General features: G+C 44.3%; 1 protein-coding gene across 4 annotated transcripts in view; it reads right to left on the bottom strand.

Annotated features, from left to right (window-relative positions):
* LOC111979553 (rho GTPase-activating protein 12) overlaps positions 1 to 20,257 on the bottom strand; it is a 128,322-nt gene that overhangs the window by 7,552 nt on the left and 100,513 nt on the right. The window contains exons 5-11 of one of the 4 annotated variants that reach the window (XM_024010150.2): positions 11,716 to 11,925; positions 11,473 to 11,553; positions 10,324 to 10,458; positions 9,022 to 9,102; positions 8,407 to 8,468; positions 7,906 to 7,987; positions 342 to 443 (exon numbers count right to left, since the gene is read on the bottom strand). In XM_024010150.2, the coding sequence (XP_023865918.1) occupies positions 342 to 443; positions 7,906 to 7,987; positions 8,407 to 8,468; positions 9,022 to 9,102; positions 10,324 to 10,458; positions 11,473 to 11,553; positions 11,716 to 11,925 (753 nt within the window). The remainder of the gene's footprint in view (positions 1 to 341; positions 444 to 7,905; positions 7,988 to 8,406; positions 8,469 to 9,021; positions 9,103 to 10,323; positions 10,459 to 11,472; positions 11,554 to 11,715; positions 11,926 to 20,257) is intronic. The other 3 variants (XM_024010153.2, XM_024010151.2, XM_024010154.2) reach the window with 3 other exon arrangements.

The following is a 20,257-nucleotide window of genomic DNA, read 5'->3' on the forward strand; positions in this document are numbered from 1 at the left end:
ATCCTCCCTGTCATCATTCATGTTCTATACACGTAGTGCTACCATTGTCTGAGGCACTGCTATTGCCTTAATAAAATTGCCACAAGGCGACATATTCAAGCAGCTTTAATTATTATAATAATTTATTTATTTAACTAGGCAAGTCAGTTGAGAGCAAATTCTTATTTACAATGACGGCCTACCGGGGAACAGTGGGTTAATAACTGCCTTGTTCAGGGAAAGAACGACAGATTTTTACCTTGTCAGCTCGGGGATTCGATCCAGCAACCTTTCGGTTACTGGCCCAACACTCAAACCACTAAGCCGCCCCCCGTTTGAATTTTGTGTAGGAGCTCACTTACCTCTATAACATGCTTCTTGCTGGACTTGTCTTTGGAAGCCCACTCTATAGATCCTCCTCTCAGGTCCACAGTAAACTCTGGCTTGGACTGGATGCCTCCAAACTACAGGGAGAAACAAGTACACGACATGACCAAAAGTATGTGGACAAAAAGTTTGCTCGTCAAACATCTCATTCCAAAATCATTGGCATTAATATGGAGTTGGTCCCCCCTTTGCTGCTATACCAGCTTCCACTCTTCTGGGAAAGCTTTTCACTAGATGTTGGAATATTGCTGCGGGGACTTGCTTCCTATCAGCCACAAGAGCATTGATGTTGGGCGATTAGGCCTGTAGGCCTGGCTCACAGTCGGCGTTCCAATTCAGGTCAGGGCTCTGTGCAGGCAAGTCAAGTTCTTCCACACCGATCTCGACAAACCATTTCTGTATGGACCTCGCTTTGTGCACGGTGGCATTGTCATGCTGAAACAGGAAAGGGCCTTCCCCAAACTGTTGCCACAAAGTTGGAAGCACAGAACCTTCTAGAATGTCATTGTATGCTGTAGCGTTAAGATTGAACTTTACTGGAACTAAGGGGCCTAGCCCGAACTATGAAAAACAGTCCCAGATCATTATTCCTCCTCCACCAAACTGTAGAGTTGGTACCATGCATTCGGGCAGATAGCGTTCTCCTGGCATCCGCCAAACCCAGATTCGTCCGTCGGACTGCCAGATGGTGGCAAGCTTTACACCACTTCAGCCGATGCTTGGCATTGCGCATGTTGATCTTAGGCTTGTGTGCGGCTGCTCGGCCATGGAAACACATTTCATAAAGCTTCCGACGAACAGTTCTTGTGCTGACGTTGCTTCCAGAGGCAGTTTGGAACTCGGTAGTGAGCGTTGCAACCGAGGACAAACTATTTTTACGAGCTACGCGTTTCAGCACTCGGGGGTCCCTTTCCGTGAGCCCTTTGCATCTGAGCCGTTGATTGTCCTAGACGTTTCAACTTCACAATAATAGCAATTACAGTTGACCAGGGCAGCTCTAGCAGGGCAGACATTTTATGAACTGACTTGTTGGAAAGGGGGCATCCTATGACAGTACAACGTTGAAAGTGACTGAGCTCTTCAGTACGGCCATTTTACTGCCAATGGTTGTCTATGGAGATGGCATGGCTGTGTGCAAAATGTTATACAACTGTCAGCAACGGGTGTGGCGGAAATAGCCGAATCTACTAATTTGAAGGGGTGTCCACATACTTTTGTATATATAGTGAAGAAACACACACGACACCACAGTGTGGTGTCAATGGAGTTTGTCAATCCCACTGGCAATCCAGTGTTTTTGGTGAGATATTACTGAGATAATGTTGTATCTAAGTTAGAGTTTGTCATCTACTACTAAACAACAGGTGCATCATTGAGATTTTATATATATATATATATATATATATATATATATATTACATGCTCAAAAAAATAAAGGGAACACTAAAATAACACATCCTAGATCTGAATGAATGAAATATTCTTATTAAATACTTTTTTCTTTACATAGTTGAATGTGTTGACAACAAAATCACACAAAAATTATCAATGGAAATCAAATTTATCAACCCATGGAGGTCTGGATTTGGAGTCACACTCAAAATTAAAGTGGAAAACCACACTACAGGCTGATCCAACTTTGATGTAATGTCCTTAAAACAAGTCAAAATGAGGCTCAGTAGTGTGTGTGGCCTCACTGTCTGTATGGCCTCCCTACAACGCCTGGGCATGCTCCTGATGAGGTGGCGGATGGTCTCCTGAGGGATCTCCTCCCAGACCTGGACTAAAGCATCCGCCAACTCCTGGACAGTCTGTGGTGCAACGTGGCGTTGGTGGATGGAGCGAGACATGTGTCCCAGATGTGCTCAATTGGATTCAGGTCTGGGAACGGGCGGCCAGTCCATAGCATCAATGCCTTCCTCTTGCAGGAACTGCTGACACACTCCAGCCACATGGGGTCTAGCATTGTCTTGCATTAGGAGGAACCCAGGGCCAACCGCACCAGCATATGGTCTCACAAGGGGTCTGAGGATCTCATCTCGGTACCTAAGGCAGTCAGGCTACCTCTGGCGAGCACATGGAGGGCTTTGCGGCCCCCCAAAGAAATGCCACCCCACACCATGACTGACCCACCGCCAAACCGGTCATGCTGGAGGATGGTGCAGGCAGCAGAACGTTCTCCACGGCGTCTCCAGACTCTGTCACGTCTGTCACATGTGCTCAGTGTGAACCTGCTTTCATCTGTGAAGAGCTGTGTGAGGGGAACGGCACCTCCGTACCTTCAGGCTCTGATCAGGCCCTACACCCAAACAAGGGCACTGCGTTCATCCACCTCTGGCCTGCTTGCCTCCCTACCTCTGAGGAAGTACAGTTCCCGCTCAGCCCAGTCAAAACTGTTCGCTGCTCTGGCACCCCAATGGTGGAACAAACTCCCTCACGACGCCAGGTCAGCGGAGTCAATCACCACCTTCCGGAGACACCTGAAACCCCACCTCTTTAAGGAATACCTAGGATAGGATAAAGTAATCCTTCTAACCCCCCCCCCCTTAAAATAGTTAGATGCCATATTGTAAAGTGGTTGTTCCACTGGATATCATAAGGTGAATGCACCAATTTGTAAGTCGCTCTGGATAAGAACGTCTGCTAAATGACTTAAATGTAATGTAAATGTAAGCACAGGGCGCCAGTGGCGAATTTGCCAATCTTGGTGTTCTCTGGCAAATGCCAAACGTCCTGCACGGTGTTGGGCTGTAAGCACAACCCCCACCTGTGACGTCGGGCCCTCATACCACCCTCATGGAGTCTGTTTCTGACCGTTTGAGCAGACACATGCACATTTGTGGCCTGCTGGAGGTCATTTTGCAGGGCTCTGGCAGTGCTCCTCCTTGCACAAAGGCGGAGGTAGCGGTCCTGCTGCTGGGTTGTTGCCCTCCTACGCGCTCCTCCACGTCTCCTGATGTACTGGCCTGTCTCCTGGTAGCGCCTCCATGCTCTGGACACTACGCTGACAAGACACAGCAAACCTTCTTTCCACAGCTCGCATTGATGTGCCATCCTGGATGAGCTGCACTACCTGAGCCACTTGTGTGGGTTGTAGACTCCGTTTCATGCTACCACTAGAGTGAAAGCACCGCCAGCATTCAAAAGTGACCAAAACATCAGCCAGGAAGCATAGGAACTGAGAAGTGGTCACCACCTGCAGAACCACTCCTTTATTGGGGTGTCTTGCTAATTGCCCGAATTTCCACCTGTTGTCTATTCCATTTGCACAACAGCATGTGAAATTTATTGTCAATCAGTGTTGCTTCCTAATGGACAGTTTGATTTCACAGAAGTGTGATTGACTTGGAGTTACATTGTGTTGTTTAAGTGTTCCCTTTATTTTTTTGAGCAGTGTATATATATATATATATATATATATATATATATACAGACACACAGTTGAAGTAAGAAGTTTACATACACTTAGGTTGGAGTCATTAAAACTCATTTTTCAACCACTCCACAAATTTCTTGTTAACAAACTATAGTTTTGGCAAGTCGGTTAGGACATCTACTTGGTGCATGACACAGTAAATTTTTCTAACAATTGTTAACAGACAGATTATTTTACCTATAACTCACTGTATCACAATTCCAGTGGGTCAGAAGTTTACATACACTAAGTTGACTGTGGCTTTAAACAGCTTGGAAAATTCCAGAAAATGATGTCAATGCTTTAGAAGCTTCTGATAGGCTAATGTGAGTCAATTGGAGGTGTACCTGTGGATGTATTTAAAGACCTACCTTCAAACTCAGTGCCTCTTTGCTTGACATCATGGGAAAATCAAAAGAAATCAACCAAGACCTCAGAAAAAAATTGGAGACCTCCACAAGTCTGGTTCAACATTGGGAGCAATTTCCAAATGCCTGAAGGTACCACGTTCATCTGTACAAACAATAGTACGCAAGTATAAACACCATGGGACAACGCAGCTGTCATACCGCTCAGGAAGGCGACGCGTTCTGTCTCCTAGAGATGAACGTACTTTGGTGCGAAAAGTGCAAATCAATCCCAGAACAACAGCAAAGGACCTTGTGAAGGTGCTGGAGGAAACAGGTACAAAAGTATCTATATTCACAGTAAAACAAGTCCTATATCAACATAACCTGAAAGGCCTCTCAGCAAGGAAAAAGACACTGCTCCAAAACCGCCATAAAAAAACAGACTATCGTTTGCAACTGCACATGGGGATAAAGATCGTACTTTTTGGAGAAATGTCCTTAAGTCTGATGAGACAAAAATAGAACTGTTTGGCCATAATTACTATCGTTATGTTTGGAGGAAAAAGGGAGAGGCTTGCAAGCCGAAGAACACCATCCCAACCGTGAAGCACGGGGGTGGCAGCATCATGTTGTTGAGGTGCTTTGCTGCAGGAGGGACTGGTGCACTTCACAAAATAGATGGCATCATGAGGATGGGAAATGTGGATATATTGAAGCAACATCTCAAGACATCAGTCAGGAAGTTAAAGCTTGGTTGCAAATGGGTCTTCCAAATGGACAATGACCCAAAGCATACTTCCAAAGTTGTGGCAAAATGTGTTAAGGACAACAAAGTCAAGGTATTGGAGTGGCCATCACAAAGCCCTGACCTCAATCCTGTAGAACATTTGTGTGCAGAACTGAAAAAGCGTGTGCGAGCAAGGAGGCCTACAAACCTGACTCAGTTACACCAGCTCTGTCAGGAGGAATGAGACAAAATGTACTTATTGTGGGAAGCTTGTGGAAGGCTACCCAAAACGTTTGCTACCAAATGCTAATTGAGTGTATGTAAACTTCTGACCCAATGGGAATGTGATGAAAGAAATAAAAGCTGAAATAAATAATTCTCTCTACTATTATGCTGACATTTCACATTCTTAAAATAAAGTGGTGATCCTAACTGACCTAGACAGGGAATTTTTACTAGGATTAAATGTCAGGAATTGTGAAAAACTGAGTTTAAATGTATTTGGCTGAGGTGTATGTAAACTTCAGACTTCAACTGTACATGTATATACAGTACCAGTCAAAAGTTTGGACACACCTACTCATTCAAGGGTTTTTCTTTATTTTTACTATTTTCTACATTGTAGAATAATAGTGAAGACATCAAAACTATGAAATAACACATATGGAATCATGTAGTAACCAAAAAAGTGGTAAACAAATCAAAATATAATTATTTTCATAGTTTTGATGTCATCACTATTGTTCCACAATATAGAAAATAGTACAAATAAAGAAAAACCCTGGAATGAGTAGGTGTGTCCAAACTTTTGACTGGTATATATATATATATATATATATATATCTTTAAAATAAAGTATATTATGACCTCTTTATGTCCTCATTTGGACTAATCTTCCAAGAGTCCTTAAACATTAAAATACAATTTATAATACAATCACATTTGCACATAAACTCAGCAAAAAAAGAAACGTCCTCTCACTGTCAATTGCGTTCATTTTCAGCAAACATAACGTGTAAATATTTGTATGAACATAATAAGATTCAACAACTGAGACATAAACTGAACAAGTTCCACAGACATGTGACTAACAGAAATGGGATAATGTGTCCTGAAACAAGGGGGGGGGGGGCAAATCAAAAGTAAGCATTCAGTATCTGGTGTGGCCACTAGCTGCATTAAGTACTGCAGTGCATCTCCTCCTCATGGACTGCACCAGATTTGCCAGTTCTTGCTGTGAGATGTTACCACACTCTTCCACCAAGGCACCTGCAAGTTCCTGGACATTTCTGGGGGGAATGGCCCTAGCCCTCACCCTCCGATCCAACAGGTCACAGACGTGCTCAATGGGATTGAGATCCGGGCTCTTCGCTGGCCATGGCAGAACACTGACATTCCTGTCTTGCTGGAAATCACGCACAGAACGAGCCTTATGGCTGGTGGCATTGTCATGCTGGAGGGTCATGTCAGGATGAGCCTGCAGGAAGGGTACCACATGAGGGAGGAGGTTTTCTTCCCTGTAACGCACAGCTTTGAGATTGCCTGCAATGACAACAAGCTCAGTCTGATGATGTTGTGACACACCGCCCCAGACCATGACGGACCCTCCACCTCCAAATCGATCCCACTCCAGAGTACAGGCCTCGGTGTAACGCTCATTCCTTCGACGATAAACGCGGATCCGACCATCACCACTGGTGAGACAAAACCGCGACTCGTCAGTGAAGAGCACTTTTTGCCAGTCCTGTCTGGTCCAGCGATGGTTGGTTTGTGCCCATAGGCGACGTTGTTGCCGGTGATGTCTGGTGAGGACCTGCCTTACAACAGGGCTACAAGCCCTCAGTCCAACCTTTCTCAGCCTATTGTGGACAGTCTGAGCACTGATGGAGGGATTGTGCGTTCCTGGTATAACTCAGGCAGTTGTTGCCATCCTGTACCTGTCCTGCAGGTGTGATGTTCGGATGTACCGATCCTGTGCAGGTGTTGTTACACGTGGTCTGCCACTGCGAGGACGATCAGCTGTCCGTCCTGTCTCCCTGTAGCGCTGTCTTAGGTGTCTCACAGTACGGACATTGCAATTTATTGCCCTGGCCACATCTGCAGTCCTCATGCCTCCTTGCAGCATGCCTAAGGCACGTTCACGCTGATGAGCAGGGACCCTGGGCATCTTTCTTTTGGTGTTTTTCAGAGTCAGTAGAAAGACCTCTTTAGTGTCCTAAGTTTTCATAAATGTGACCTTAATTGCCTACCGTCTGTAAGCTGTTAGTGTCTTAACGACCGTTCCACAGGTGCATGTTCATGAATAGTTTATGGTTCATTGAACAAGCATGGGAAACAGTGTTTAAACCCATAACAATGAAGATCTGTGAAGTTATTTCGATTTTTACAAATTATCTTTGAAAGGGACGTTTCTTTTTTGCTGAGTTTATAACACACTGTTAAAAACAACAGACATACAGTAATACACTGACATATTGACCAGATAAATACTCTAGCAGTTTGAAAAGATAGATTGATTACTTCATCGACCATAGTCCTGCACAACCATCCAATGTATTATATTTAAATGGTTCTAAAGGATGGTTTGAATTTATATATTGAAAAGTTTCTGGTTTGCTCAGATACAATTATTCCATTTCTTTATTACTCTAAATCGAAATGTTATTTTACGCATTTCTCTTTTCTGCTTATATACAGTAGTACACTACTTTAGACCAGACAGGGTGGGGCTTGACCACCGAGAGCCTCCAGTTGCCTAGCAGCGAGAGTAGCAGCTCAGCGAAGGAGGAGCCACCAAGGTACAATTGGCCGAGCGTCGTCCGGGTTAGGGTTTGGCCGGGGTAGGCAGTCATTGTAAATAAGAATTTGTTCTTAAATGACTAGTTTAATAAAGGTTAAATAAAAAGACACAAATTTAAAAAAAGGTATTATGGCTTGCTGTAGAGAGGGGTAAATTGCCATGTCAGAGGGTCTATTCCTGTTCTACTCTATTTCTAACGGTTTGAACACTCGAGTGTAGAGTACAGTAGCAGATTGACACTACTCACCCAGCTGGTCCCGCCCCCCTGGCTTTTAGTGAATAGTAGCGAGGAGCCCCGGAGGACTGTCCAGGACGACGTCCAATTTTTCCTGTAAACACACACACACACACACACACACACACACACACACACACACACACACACACACACAATCCTACATCATTCAGGCTGAGGCCACACAGAGACGTATAAAGAAACATCTGAATTTATCATTGTCAGAATTTGTCTGTCAAAAGTTACACTTATGTCAACGTTTTTTATTTTTTATTTTTACAGACAATCATGTCAGTTGTCCGTCATCATCCGTCAACGAATGACCCCCATTGAAAGACGATTGGCTCAAGCCGAAATTTCGGACACAAAATCTATTTTTGCTTTGGGGCAAAAACATCATATCATACATGTTATTTCAGCTCAACAAACAGTCCACGTTGTGTTGCTTTGACCAGCAGTTAGTCAATATGTGCAGGAACTCCTGGTCCTCTTCCTAATAACAGTACTACTCACCGCACTTTCTTGCCATGCTCAGTGATCTTGGTCACGTTAAGAAGACCACACTTCTCTGAAGGCTGCAGAGAAACAAAGAGACACATCATCACCACACGTAGACAGGGCCAGACACGACTGACAGGGGGGGAAAAAGACAAGACACATTCTCTGTCACAAATTACACCCTATTTCCTATATAGTGCACTACTTTTGACCAAAAGGCACACAGACATACAACAAAGCAGCCCAAACAAACAGCCCAAACCAGAGAGACTGAAGGAAAGAGTAGACAAGAAAGCAGAAACTTTAGTATGACTGAAATCATGCAGTGAAACCACAGCAGGACAACACTTAATAGTTACCCCACAGTCTGGTCTGTGATACATTGTTACAGTCACCACCACCACTAGTTGGTTCCAATACAGGTAGAATATTTACAGAGTCACCAGTAAAGACAGCAGAGCAAAGTCATTTGACAATTCAGGCACAACAAGAGACCAGAGTTTCTACAGATGTTCTACCATTTTCTATGAAAATTGACATCAGTCGACCACACAGTAGAATAGAAGACAGAAGAGGAGCACAGAGGGAAGGCCACACTACAGGAGAGGAGAGAGAGAGGGGGATACTAACAGAGGTGGGGGGCTTGAGGGACGAGGGGTCTGAGGAGTCAGAGTCAGGAGAGCCGGGGACCTTGGGGCCCAACACAGCATCCTAGTGATGAGAATGACAACACAGTCTAAGAACTACTGAGTACGACAGAGGGATGTTCCAGAAAGCACGATCAATAAGTTAGCCGGCTAACTCTCCTAAATATTCTGAAATAGCTGGCTTGAAATTAGCACGATATAATTAACTTGACAACTAACAACACATACCCGTATTCAAGATTGTATTTTAAAATGTAACCAGAAAATGAAGAGATATACAGTATCTGATTGCTTTTCAAAGTTAGCTGGCTAAGTTAATGATCCTGCTTTCTGGAACAGCCCCAGAGACAGCTACAGAAGTAAACCAACACATGGTTACATGGACATGGAGATAGATAGTTAAGGACAGATAGAGTTGTTGAATGTTGTCAAGTATTCTTTCAAAATTACATAATTAAACCATGCAATGAATATATTTAGATTGAACCTGAAATCAAACTACTAACTGAGGGAAAGGAAAGGTTGATATCGCCATGCTTACGTCGACACTACATATATTATTGTGATTATAGATTATATGATATATTATTATAGAAGTGATCAATGGGTCATCATTAAATATCATATCGTATTTCAGATAAATAGGAAATAACAGGAGGAAAGTGCACTCGGCGGCGGCAGCAAGCTCGGAACGTGATAGGCCTGATTGGACGAAGGTATAATTTGATTAGATGAAGGATAGTGATCATTATCGCTCTCTGTGATTAACAAGCAAGGTGATTGGCTGCTGGGATTGGAGGGTGTAGGGGCACTGACTTTTGTCTGTCTGTAAGGGTGGGGGCGGCCAGAGCCTTTACGGAAACGCCTGTTGTTTTTGATGAGTCACTGCAGAACAGAATTATGAGTCTACAACTACCCCCTCACATTCACATCATGATCATGTTCCAAATGGCACCCTGTCGGGGAGGCAGGTAGCCTAGTGGTTAGAGAGATCAAATCCCCGAGCTGACAAGGTACAAATCCGTCGTTCTGCCCCTGAACAAGGCAGTTAACCCAGTGTTCCTAGGCTGTCATAAATAAGAATTTGTTCTTAACTGACTTGCCTAGTTAAATAAAAGTTCAATTTTAAAAAAGTGCATTACTTTTGACAAGGGCCCTGGTGCCATTTGGGACTCAAGACGACAACTACACCTCACATTCACATAATAAACAAACTCACTAGACAAGATACCTCAGAGACTAGAAATGTGACCTATAATGAAACACATTTTCTGGGGCATCTCACCTTGTCGTTGGTGTCCAGTGCGTAGGTGCTGTGTCTCCACTTGGTCAGGACGATGGGCTCTACATGCTTCCTGTCCAGACTGCGGCTCTTAGGGGTGTCTCCTCCGCCCGGCAGGAGAGGAGGGGAGTGGTTGTACTGCAGAGAGAGAGAGAGAGAGAGAGAGGGATGGTGGACAAACATCATACAGAGGTACTAATAAACATGAACACTTTCAACGAGAAAGACAAACCTATATGAAACCAATAAGCGTAACTATGTTTGGGGACAAGCAACCAGTTCAAACTATTAAACTAATGCTGTGTTCATAACCAACTGGGAAGGTGGAAATTACCAGTTGTGAAGTTGTAAATACCAGTTGGATGCGTTCACGTGCTTTGAAGTCATTGAGAAACGCAGATTGGATCCCAGGCTATGTCGCAGCCGGCCGCGACCGGGAGACCCATGAGGCCACGCACAATTGGCCCAGCGTCAAACGGGTTAGGGGAGGGATTGGCCGGCCGGGATGTCCTTGTCCCATCGCGCTCTAGCAACTCGTGGCGGGCCGGGCGCACGCACGCTGACACAGTCGCCAGTTGTACAGTGTTTCCTCCGACACATTGGAGCGGCTGGCTTCCGGGTTAAGCGAGCAGTGTGTCAAGAAGCAGTGCGGCTTGGCAGGGTCATGTTTCGGAGGATGCGTGGCTCTCGACCTTCGTCTCTCCTGAGTCCGCACGGGAGTTGGAGCAATGGGACAAGACGAACTACCAATTGGATACCATGAAAATTGGGGAGAAAAAGGGGTAAAAAGTACACCAAAAAAATCTAAGAGAAGCGGATATTGGTAATGGCCAACAAGCTGCGTCAACCATAAGCAAAAAGTACAGCTACCATGCCTGTAAACAAATGACAGTGTTTAAAAAAACGTATTAATAGATAGCTTTTTATAAATAATGTTTTGTTTTTGCATTTAACGACAGAAAATGCTGTTATGGAGGCCATTTCCTTGGTAGGTGACGTCAGAGGTCACCATGTGGGAGAAGTCGGAGCTCGGGGATGATAGACGAGTTCCCCACGAGTAATTACTAGTCGGAGGTGCATTCAAGTCGATTTTTCCCACTTGGTTATGAACGCAGGGTAAATTGGAGGCAGTGTACTTGGGCTGGGCCATACCTTGGGCAGCATCCATTCAGATCTTGAGCCGTCAGCACTGTAGTAGTAGGGTCGGCCCTGTTCATCAACATGCTTTATCCACTGGACGGACACGGACACACAAACACAAACAAGACTAGATGAGCATCACTGACACACTAAAAAAAGCACCTCGTGTGGTGCGATGGTCCGGTCTAAGTGTAATAGAGAGAAGAACTCAGAGGCCATGACAGTGAAGACAGACACAGAGAGAGTCCCCAGTACCTTCTCATAAGTATAGTCACTGACATACAGAGTGTGTCCATGCTCATCCAGCTCTTCTGACCAACCTCGAGGCGGGGAGCCATACTGGCTGTCTGATTGGCTAGAATACGTGCTGTGGCAGTTGTCCTCCAACGACAGAGGCTGGAAGCGACCAATGGCGAGCGAGAGGAGAGGAAGGAAGGATGGGGAGAAAGAGAGAGGCAGAGTTGTCTATGATTAGGGGGAAACGGAAGAGGGGGAGAGAGGGGGAGGCAGAGAGAAAGAGGCAGAGAGAAGGAGAGAGAAAGAAATAGAGAGAAATGGAGGGAGAGAAAGAAAGAGAAAAAAGGAGAGAGATAAGGACCAATCACCATTGAGTTATCTATGCATAGAGAATAGAAAGCAACCAATTATCCACAGTCAGAGTTACAGTATAGAGGTCACAGTCACCCACAATGTACAGCCAAGAACACTGCAGTCACCCACAGCACAGCATAACACCAATCCTTTGAAATCTTTCAAATACTTAAAGAATTTGCTCTAGCCTGCCTGGAGTGCCAGATGAGAGGGGTTTACAGTTGTGGGACTATTCTATAGGTCCATTAAAACCCCCTAGAGTCTGCCTGAGGCTGGGTTTTTACTAAGCTAAAATATGGAATTGTTTTTAGAGGGTCATACCAAGGATCATTTAGCTATTTGTTTTTGAATTTTAGGACCACTGTAGGTATAAAAAAAAGATATGTAAAAAAAGTATTTGATGAAACATTGAATTAGGCCTCACTGCCATTAGCCCATAGAAACACATTGAATAACTTTCAGTTTTTATTTGTTTTATTTTTGATAATTTTAACCTTTATTTAACTAGGCAAGTCAGTTAAGAACAAATTATTATTTACAATGACGGCCCACCGTGGAACAGTAGGTTAACTGCTTTGTTCAGGGGCAGAACGGCAGATTTTTACCTTGTAAGCTCTGGGATTCGATCCAGCAACCTTTCGGTAACTGGCCCAACACTCTAACCACTAGGCTACCTGCTGCCCCGGTTCCGGTGGCATGCATTGAAACGCGGGGACCTTTTCGTGGTTTTCTTTTGCAAATTACTATGAATTGACAGACTTATTTCCTAAAACATTTCAATACTAATCATTATATTAAGGTGTGGGACATTCATTGTGTGACAATAAATATCTAGCATGTCTATTGTGCTCCAGCAGCCAGAATTTGCCCATCCACTTTCAACAGAAAGAGCTGGCCGTTACTATGCGAGAGAGATTGTTCGTGAGGAGTTTAATTTTTCCCTGGACTTACAATAGTAAGCGGTAAATGCAGTAAACCGGTAAACGTATCATTGTGAGAGCTCACTGCTAAAGTGGATACCTATTCAATTAAAGTGGAAAGTCTGGAGAAGACAGCCAAATCAACAGAGGTGCGACTCCATGATCTGGAAACAGCGCGAGCTAAGTCGGAAGGAAAAATCTAACTCCTAATAGAGAAAACAGAATCACTCGAAAATCATTCCTGTAAATTCAATGTGCGGATCACAGGACTTGAAACTGGTGTTGAAGCGGGCAACCCAACTTCCTTCATGAGCAATCTTTTCTATAAACTGCTCGGGCAGGAGAAGCTGGGTCCCATGCCGCTGATTAACATTGCGCTCCGCATGGGTCCTCTCCGGAACAGTATGATTGTACGGATCCACAGCTTTGAAGTCAAGCTGCGAATAGTTCACCTTGCAACGGAATCTGGGGGTCTGACCTACGCAGGGAATAGGATCAGCATCTACCCAGACCTGATTGCCTAACTCAGCCTTTATTAAAGTATGGATCACGACCCACTTGACCTGTTAATAGTGGGTCGCGACGTGTCAGAGTAAATGTATGATTATTTCATTAATTACTGGAATTGATTTGGCCAAGTGCAACTTCGCTCTCTACAGCTTGGCAGCTGCGGGAGTGGGAGGTGCCCGTGTGCTTTGTGGTTTACTAGATCTTTTTTCTGCAGTTTTCTTGAAGATCACTCCGCGACCCACATGCTGCCCCAGGGCAGTGATTGGGGACATTGCCCTGAAGACCGTCTTTTGGATGGGACGTTAAACGGGTATCCTGACTCTCTGTGGTCACTAAAGAACCCATGGCATTTATATAAGAGTAGGGATGTTAACCCCGGTGTGGCCCTCATACCATCATGGCCACCTAATCATCCCCAGCTTCAAATTGGCTCATTTATCCCAACCTCCTCTCCCCTATAACTATTCTCCAGGTCAATGCTGTAAATGAGAATGTGTTTTCAGTTTAATATACCTGGTAAAATAAGGGTTAAATAACATTTGCAACTATTGAATATGAATCAAGTGAATTATTATCAGATCCCAAATTAATAAACCAAAGATTCTCCCGTTTCTATGAAGATTTGTACACCTCTGATTGTAAATCCACACCAAGCCAGATCGAGTCATTTTTAAACGATATAAGAACTCCTCTTCTCTCAACTGAGGAATCCGGCCTGCTGAGAGCCCAAATCTCTCTCCATGAACTCCAAAGGGCATTGGATAACATGAATAAAGGCAAATCACCTGGTTGTGAGTGTATTCCTCCCGAGGTCTATTTAAAATTTTAGAACCCATTAGGTCCACTGTTACTTGAAATGATGAACACAGCCGTTCAAAGGTTCATTTGGAAGGGATAAAAATACAGCATTAATTTTGCTTTTATTAAAAAAAGGTAAGGACTCACTATCACCCTCTATCTTTGATAAACACAGATATTAAACTATTTTCAAAAATTCCGTCTTCCCGTCTTGAAACTTACTTCCCAAATTGGTACATCTTGACCAAAGCGGGTTTGTTAAAAAGCGATCATCTTCAGGTAACCTCCGTCGTCTATTACATATCGTACATGCATCATCAGGAACCAAAGATCATTGGGCAGATCAACAGTATCTCTCGACACAGAAAAAGCTGATGATAGCGATCATATCTTTGGCTGGTTTTGGAACATATGGGACTTGATCCAAATGCATTCATATGATTAAAATACTATATGCCAATCCCTCAGCCATAGCAATAACAGGCAATACCTGCTCTGTTCTGTTCAAAATAACTACAAGTAGTTGGCAAGGTGATCCCATTGCACCTCTGCTATTTTAATTGTCTCTGGAGCCCCTGGCACAGGCAATTCGACAATCAAAAGAAATTACACCAATATCTCTAAATTCTACAGATCACGTCATCTCATTATACGCCAACGATATTTTACATTATATCTCTCCGATCCCTCCGATGTCAACAACTACAGACCAGTATCCCTTCTTTCTTTTCTCTCCAAAACTCTTGAACGTGCCGTCCTTGGCCAGCTCTCCTGCTATCTCTCTCAGAATGACCTTCTTTAATCAATCAGTCAGCGTTCCAAAGGACTAGTCATTCAACTGAGACTGCTCTCTCGTGTCACGGAGGCGCTCCGCACTGCTAAAGCTAACTCTCTCTCCTCTGCTCTCATCCTTCTAGACCTACGGCTGCCTTGATACTGTGAACCATCAGATCCTCCTCTCCACCCTCTCGAGCTGGGCATCTCCGGCGCCGGCCCACGCTGGATTGCGTCCTACCTGAACAGGTGCTCCTACCATGCGGGCGAGAATCTGTCTCCGCACCACGTGCTCTCACCACTGGTGTCCCCAGGGCTCTGTCTAGCCCTTCCTATTCTCGCTATACACCCAAGTCACCTGGCTCTGTCATATCCTCACATGGTCTCTCCTATCATTGCTATGCAGACGACACACAATTAATCTTCTCCTTTCCCCCCTCTGATAACCAGGTGGTGAATCGCATCTCTGCATGTCTGGCAGACATATCAGTGTGGATGACGGATCACCACCTCAAGCTGAACCTCGGCAAGACGGAGCTGCTCTTCCTCCCGGGGAAGGACTGCCGTTCCATGATCTCGCCATCACGGTTGACAACTCCATTGTGTCCTCCTCCAGGATGCTAAGAACCTTGGCGTGATCCTGGACAACACCCTGTCGTTCTCAACTAACATCAAGGCGGTGACCCGTTCCTGTAGGTTCATGCTCTACAACATTCGCAGAGTACGACCCTGCCTCACGCAGGAAGCGGCGCAGGTCCTAATCCAGGCACTTGTCATCTCCCGTCTGGATTACTGCAACTGCGTGTTGGCTGGGCTCCCTCCTGTGCCATTAACCCCTACAACTCATCCAGAACGCCGCAGCCCGTCTGTGTGTCAACTTTCCCAAGTTCTCTCACGTCACCCCGCTCCTCCGCTCTCTCCACTGGCTTCCAGTTGAAGCTCGCATCCGTTACAAGACCATGGTGCTTGCCTACGGAGCTGTGAGGGGACGGCACCTCCGTACCTTCAGGCTCTGATCAGGCCCTACACCCAAACAAGGGCACTGCGTTCATCCACCTCTGCCTGCTCGCCTCCCTACCTCTGAGGAAGTACAGTTCCCGCTCAGCCCAGTCAAAACTGTTCGCTGCTCTGGCACCCCAATGTGTGGAACAAACTCCCTCACACGCCAGGTCAGCGAGTCAATCACCACCTTCCGGAGACACCTGAAACCCACCTTTAAGGAATACCTGATAGGAAAAGTAATCCTCTAACCCCCCCCCCCCCCCCCCCCTTAAAAGGAGTTTAGATGCACTATTGTAAAGTGGTTGTTCCACTGGATATCATAAGGTGAATGCACCAATTTGTAAGTCGCTCTGGATAAGAGCGTCTGCTAAATGACTTAAATGTAAATGTATCTCAATCCCTCCCAAAAGCATTGACGATCATAGACAAATTCAGCTCCATCTCAGTTCCATCTCCAGTTATAAAATACATTAACCAAATCTGCACTACTGCTGCTCAAGACCACGATGTAGGACTCTCTCTCTACTTATGGAATCCCAATTGTTTCCCATTTTAAACATTTGGGCATAGGTGCAGTATATTTCCTTCCTTAGATAAAACCATGGCCAGAAACTTTAACTTGAACGCTCAAATCAATTCAGCCCAACCTCAGTAGATGGACTAATATCACAGTTGCTTTAACCGGCAGAATATCTATTGTCAAAGTGAACATAATGCCAGGGCTGAATTTCTGTAGTTCAATGCTTCCCTCGTCTCCCCCTTCTGGCTATTGGGATAAAATCCATAGTGCGGTTGCAAAAATGTATACAGCAAGGTAATCAAGCCCGGATAAAATGAACAAACTCGCAAAGAGGAAAATAACTATCTGTACCAAACTTTAAAATGGTATGTCCAGGCTCTAGCATTTCGGCCCATCCTAAATTGGTTTAGTCATGATTCTTCTGCACCCTGGCTGAGTATAGAAAGAAATATGGTGTTTCCTATATCCCTGGAAGAGGTGTTCTTCACTGAAATATCACTTAAACAATGTAAAATACGCTTCTGGCCTATTATTGCTGACATTTCTATTTGTCGCAAAATTGAAATACAGCGCGACTGGGAATCAAAATGTAATTCCCATATGCAGTATTACAACATAACACCTTGCAATCTGGAGGGCGTCGCATTTTGTTACGTTACAGCCCTATTCTAAAATGTATTAAATTAATTGTTTTCCTCATCAATCTACACACAATACCCCAGAAGGGCAAAGTGAAAAACAGGTTTTTAGAAATGTTTGCAAATTTATTACAAATAAAAAAACAGAAATACCTTTGCTATGAGACTCAATATTGAACTCCTGTTTCCACTGATCATCCTTGAGATGTTTCTACAACTTGATTGGAGTCCACCTGTTGTAAATTCAATTGATTCGACATGATTTGGAAAGGCACACACCTAGACAGGTGTGAGGTCCCACAGTCGACAGTGCATGTCAGAGCAAAAAACCAAGCCATGAGGTCGAAGGAATTGTCCGTAGAGCTCAGAGACAGGATTGTGTCAAGGTACAGATCTGGGGAAGGATACCAAAACATTGAAGGTCCCCAAATACACACTGGCCTTCATAATTCTTAAATGGAAGAAGTTTGGAACCACCAAGACTCTTCCTAGAGCTGGCCACCGTGCCAAACTGAGCAATCCAGGGAGAAGGGCCTTGGTCAGGGAGGTGACCAAAAACCCAATGGTCACTCTTACAGAGCTCCAGAGTTCCTCTGTGGAGATGGGAGAACCTTCTAGAAGGACAACCATCTCTGAAGCACTCCACCAAATCAGGCCTTATTGTAGAGTGGCCACTCTTCAGTAAAAGGCACATGACAGCCCACATGGAGTTTGCCAAAGGACACCTAAAAGACTCTCAGATCATGAGAAACAAGATTATCTGGTCTGATTAAACCAAGATTTGGCCTGAATGCCAAGCGTCCCGTCTGGAGGAAACCTGGCACCATCCCTACGGTGAAGGATGGTGTTGGCATCATGCTGTGGGGATGTTTTTCGGCTGCAGGGACTGGGAGACTAGTCAGGATCGAGGGAAAGATGAACAGAGCAAAGTGCAAAGAGATCCTTGATGAGAACCTGCTCCAGAGCGCTCAGGACCTCAGACTGGGGCGAAGGTTCAACTTCCAAACAGGACAACGACCCTAAGCACACAGCCATGACAACGCAGGAGTGGCTTCGGGACAAGTCTCTGAATGTCCTTGAGTGGCCCAATCGAACATCTCTGGAGAGACCTGAAAATAGCTGTGCAGCAACACTCCCAACCAACCTGACAGAGCTTGAGAGGATTTGCAAAGAAGAATGGGAGAATTCTCCCCAAAGCTTGTAGCGTCATACCCAAGAAGACTCAAGGCTGTAATCGCTGCCAAAGGTGCTTTGACAAAGTACTGAGTAAAGGGTATGAATACTTATGTAAATGTGATATTTCCATTTCTAAAAAACTGTTTTTGCTTTGTCATTATGGGGTATTGTGTGTAGATTGATGAGGGAAAAAAATTATTAATCCATTTTAGAATAAGGCTGTAACCTAACAAAATGTGGAAAAGGTCAAGGGGTCTGAATACTTTCCGAACGCACTATATATATATAAGAGCAAGCCATTGAAAAAGTATGGTCCACAGATCTGATTGAATCTTACCAACCCTTTAACTGGAATAGTCTCCCGGGTGGCGCAGTGGTCTAGGGCACTGCATCGCAGTGCTAGCTGCGCCACCAGAGTCTCTGGGTTCGCGCCGAGGCTGGGCTGGGTTCGCGCCCAGGCTCTGTCGCAGCCGGCCGCAACCGGGAGATCCGTGGGGCGACGCACAATTGGCATAGCGTCGTCCGGGTTAGGGAGGGTTTGGCCGGTAGGGAGGGTTTGGCCGGTAGGGATATCCTTGTCTCAGTATGTAAAAAACAAACAAAAAAAAATGTAATAAAATGTATGCACTCTACTGTAAGTCGCTCTGGATAAGAGCGTCTGCTCTTGGCCGGTAGGGATATCCTTGTCTCAGTATGTAAAAAATGTAATAAAATGTATGCACTCTACTGTAAGTCGCTCTGGATAAGAGCGTCTGCTAAATGACAAAAAAAAAAGATTAAAAAAAAGAAAAGAATATAATGTGGAAAAATATGACATTGGCATCCCATAATAGGAACCATCCGTTTTTACATTTTAAGTTTGTTCACAGACTATATTTAACACCAAGGAAACGTTTTACGATGGAAATTGGCCTCAACTCCCAACTGTGTCCCCTAAATCAGGTAGGCACATTCCTCCATATGATGTGTGAGTGCCTTGCAGTTAAATGCTTCTGGGGCAAAGTTACAAAATTAATTTAGAAGTGCATGATTGTAAATATCCATGCTTTGCATCTATTATGTTACATAACAATAATAGCTCCTTGAACCTCTCTATAAATCAGAGACGATTGCACTGTCGCAATTGAGGCCTGGAGGGGTGGGAAACATTGTTTCTGGGAGTGAGTGTGTGTGTGTGGGGGGGGGGGGGGGGGGGGGAAAGAGACGTTGGCTGTGTATTATCACTGAATGAATCGTGATGAGTATAGACCCACAAATATCATAACCCACAAAACTGCTAACCTCCCCTGTTATTGTAATGGTGAGGGGTTTGATATTTGTGCATCTGTAACTTTCGCACTCATCTTTATTTTAAATTAATTCAAGACTATCCGTAATCATGGTAGCATCTACATTCATGTAGAAGTGTTAAGAAACATTCTATTCTTATTTACAATAAAAGTGACTCCAAAATGACACAATACATTACTTACTATTCAATTGATATTTGGCACAAAAGAATAGGAAAAACACAACTAAAACAAACAGGAAATGCATCCAACAAGTTTGTAGTCACAAGCTTGATGTAATCATTGCGTGCTAGGAATATGAGAACAAATACTAAACTTGTCCCAATACTTTTGGTAACCTAAAATGGGGGGACTATGTACAAAAGGTGCTGTAATTTCTAAACGGTTCACCCGATATGGATGAAAATACCCTCAAATTAAAGCTGACAGTCTGTACCTTAACCTCATAGTCATTGTATTATTTCAAATCCAAAGTGCTGGAGTAAAGAGACAAAACAACAAACATTTGTCACTGTGCCAATATCTATAGCTGAAACAGACGGATTTTGATAGAGGATTTTATGCTAATTATATTTCTGC

Source organism: Salvelinus sp. IW2-2015, linkage group LG19, assembly GCF_002910315.2.
Source record: "Salvelinus sp. IW2-2015 linkage group LG19, ASM291031v2, whole genome shotgun sequence".
Lineage (NCBI taxonomy): Eukaryota > Metazoa > Chordata > Actinopteri > Salmoniformes > Salmonidae > Salvelinus > Salvelinus sp. IW2-2015.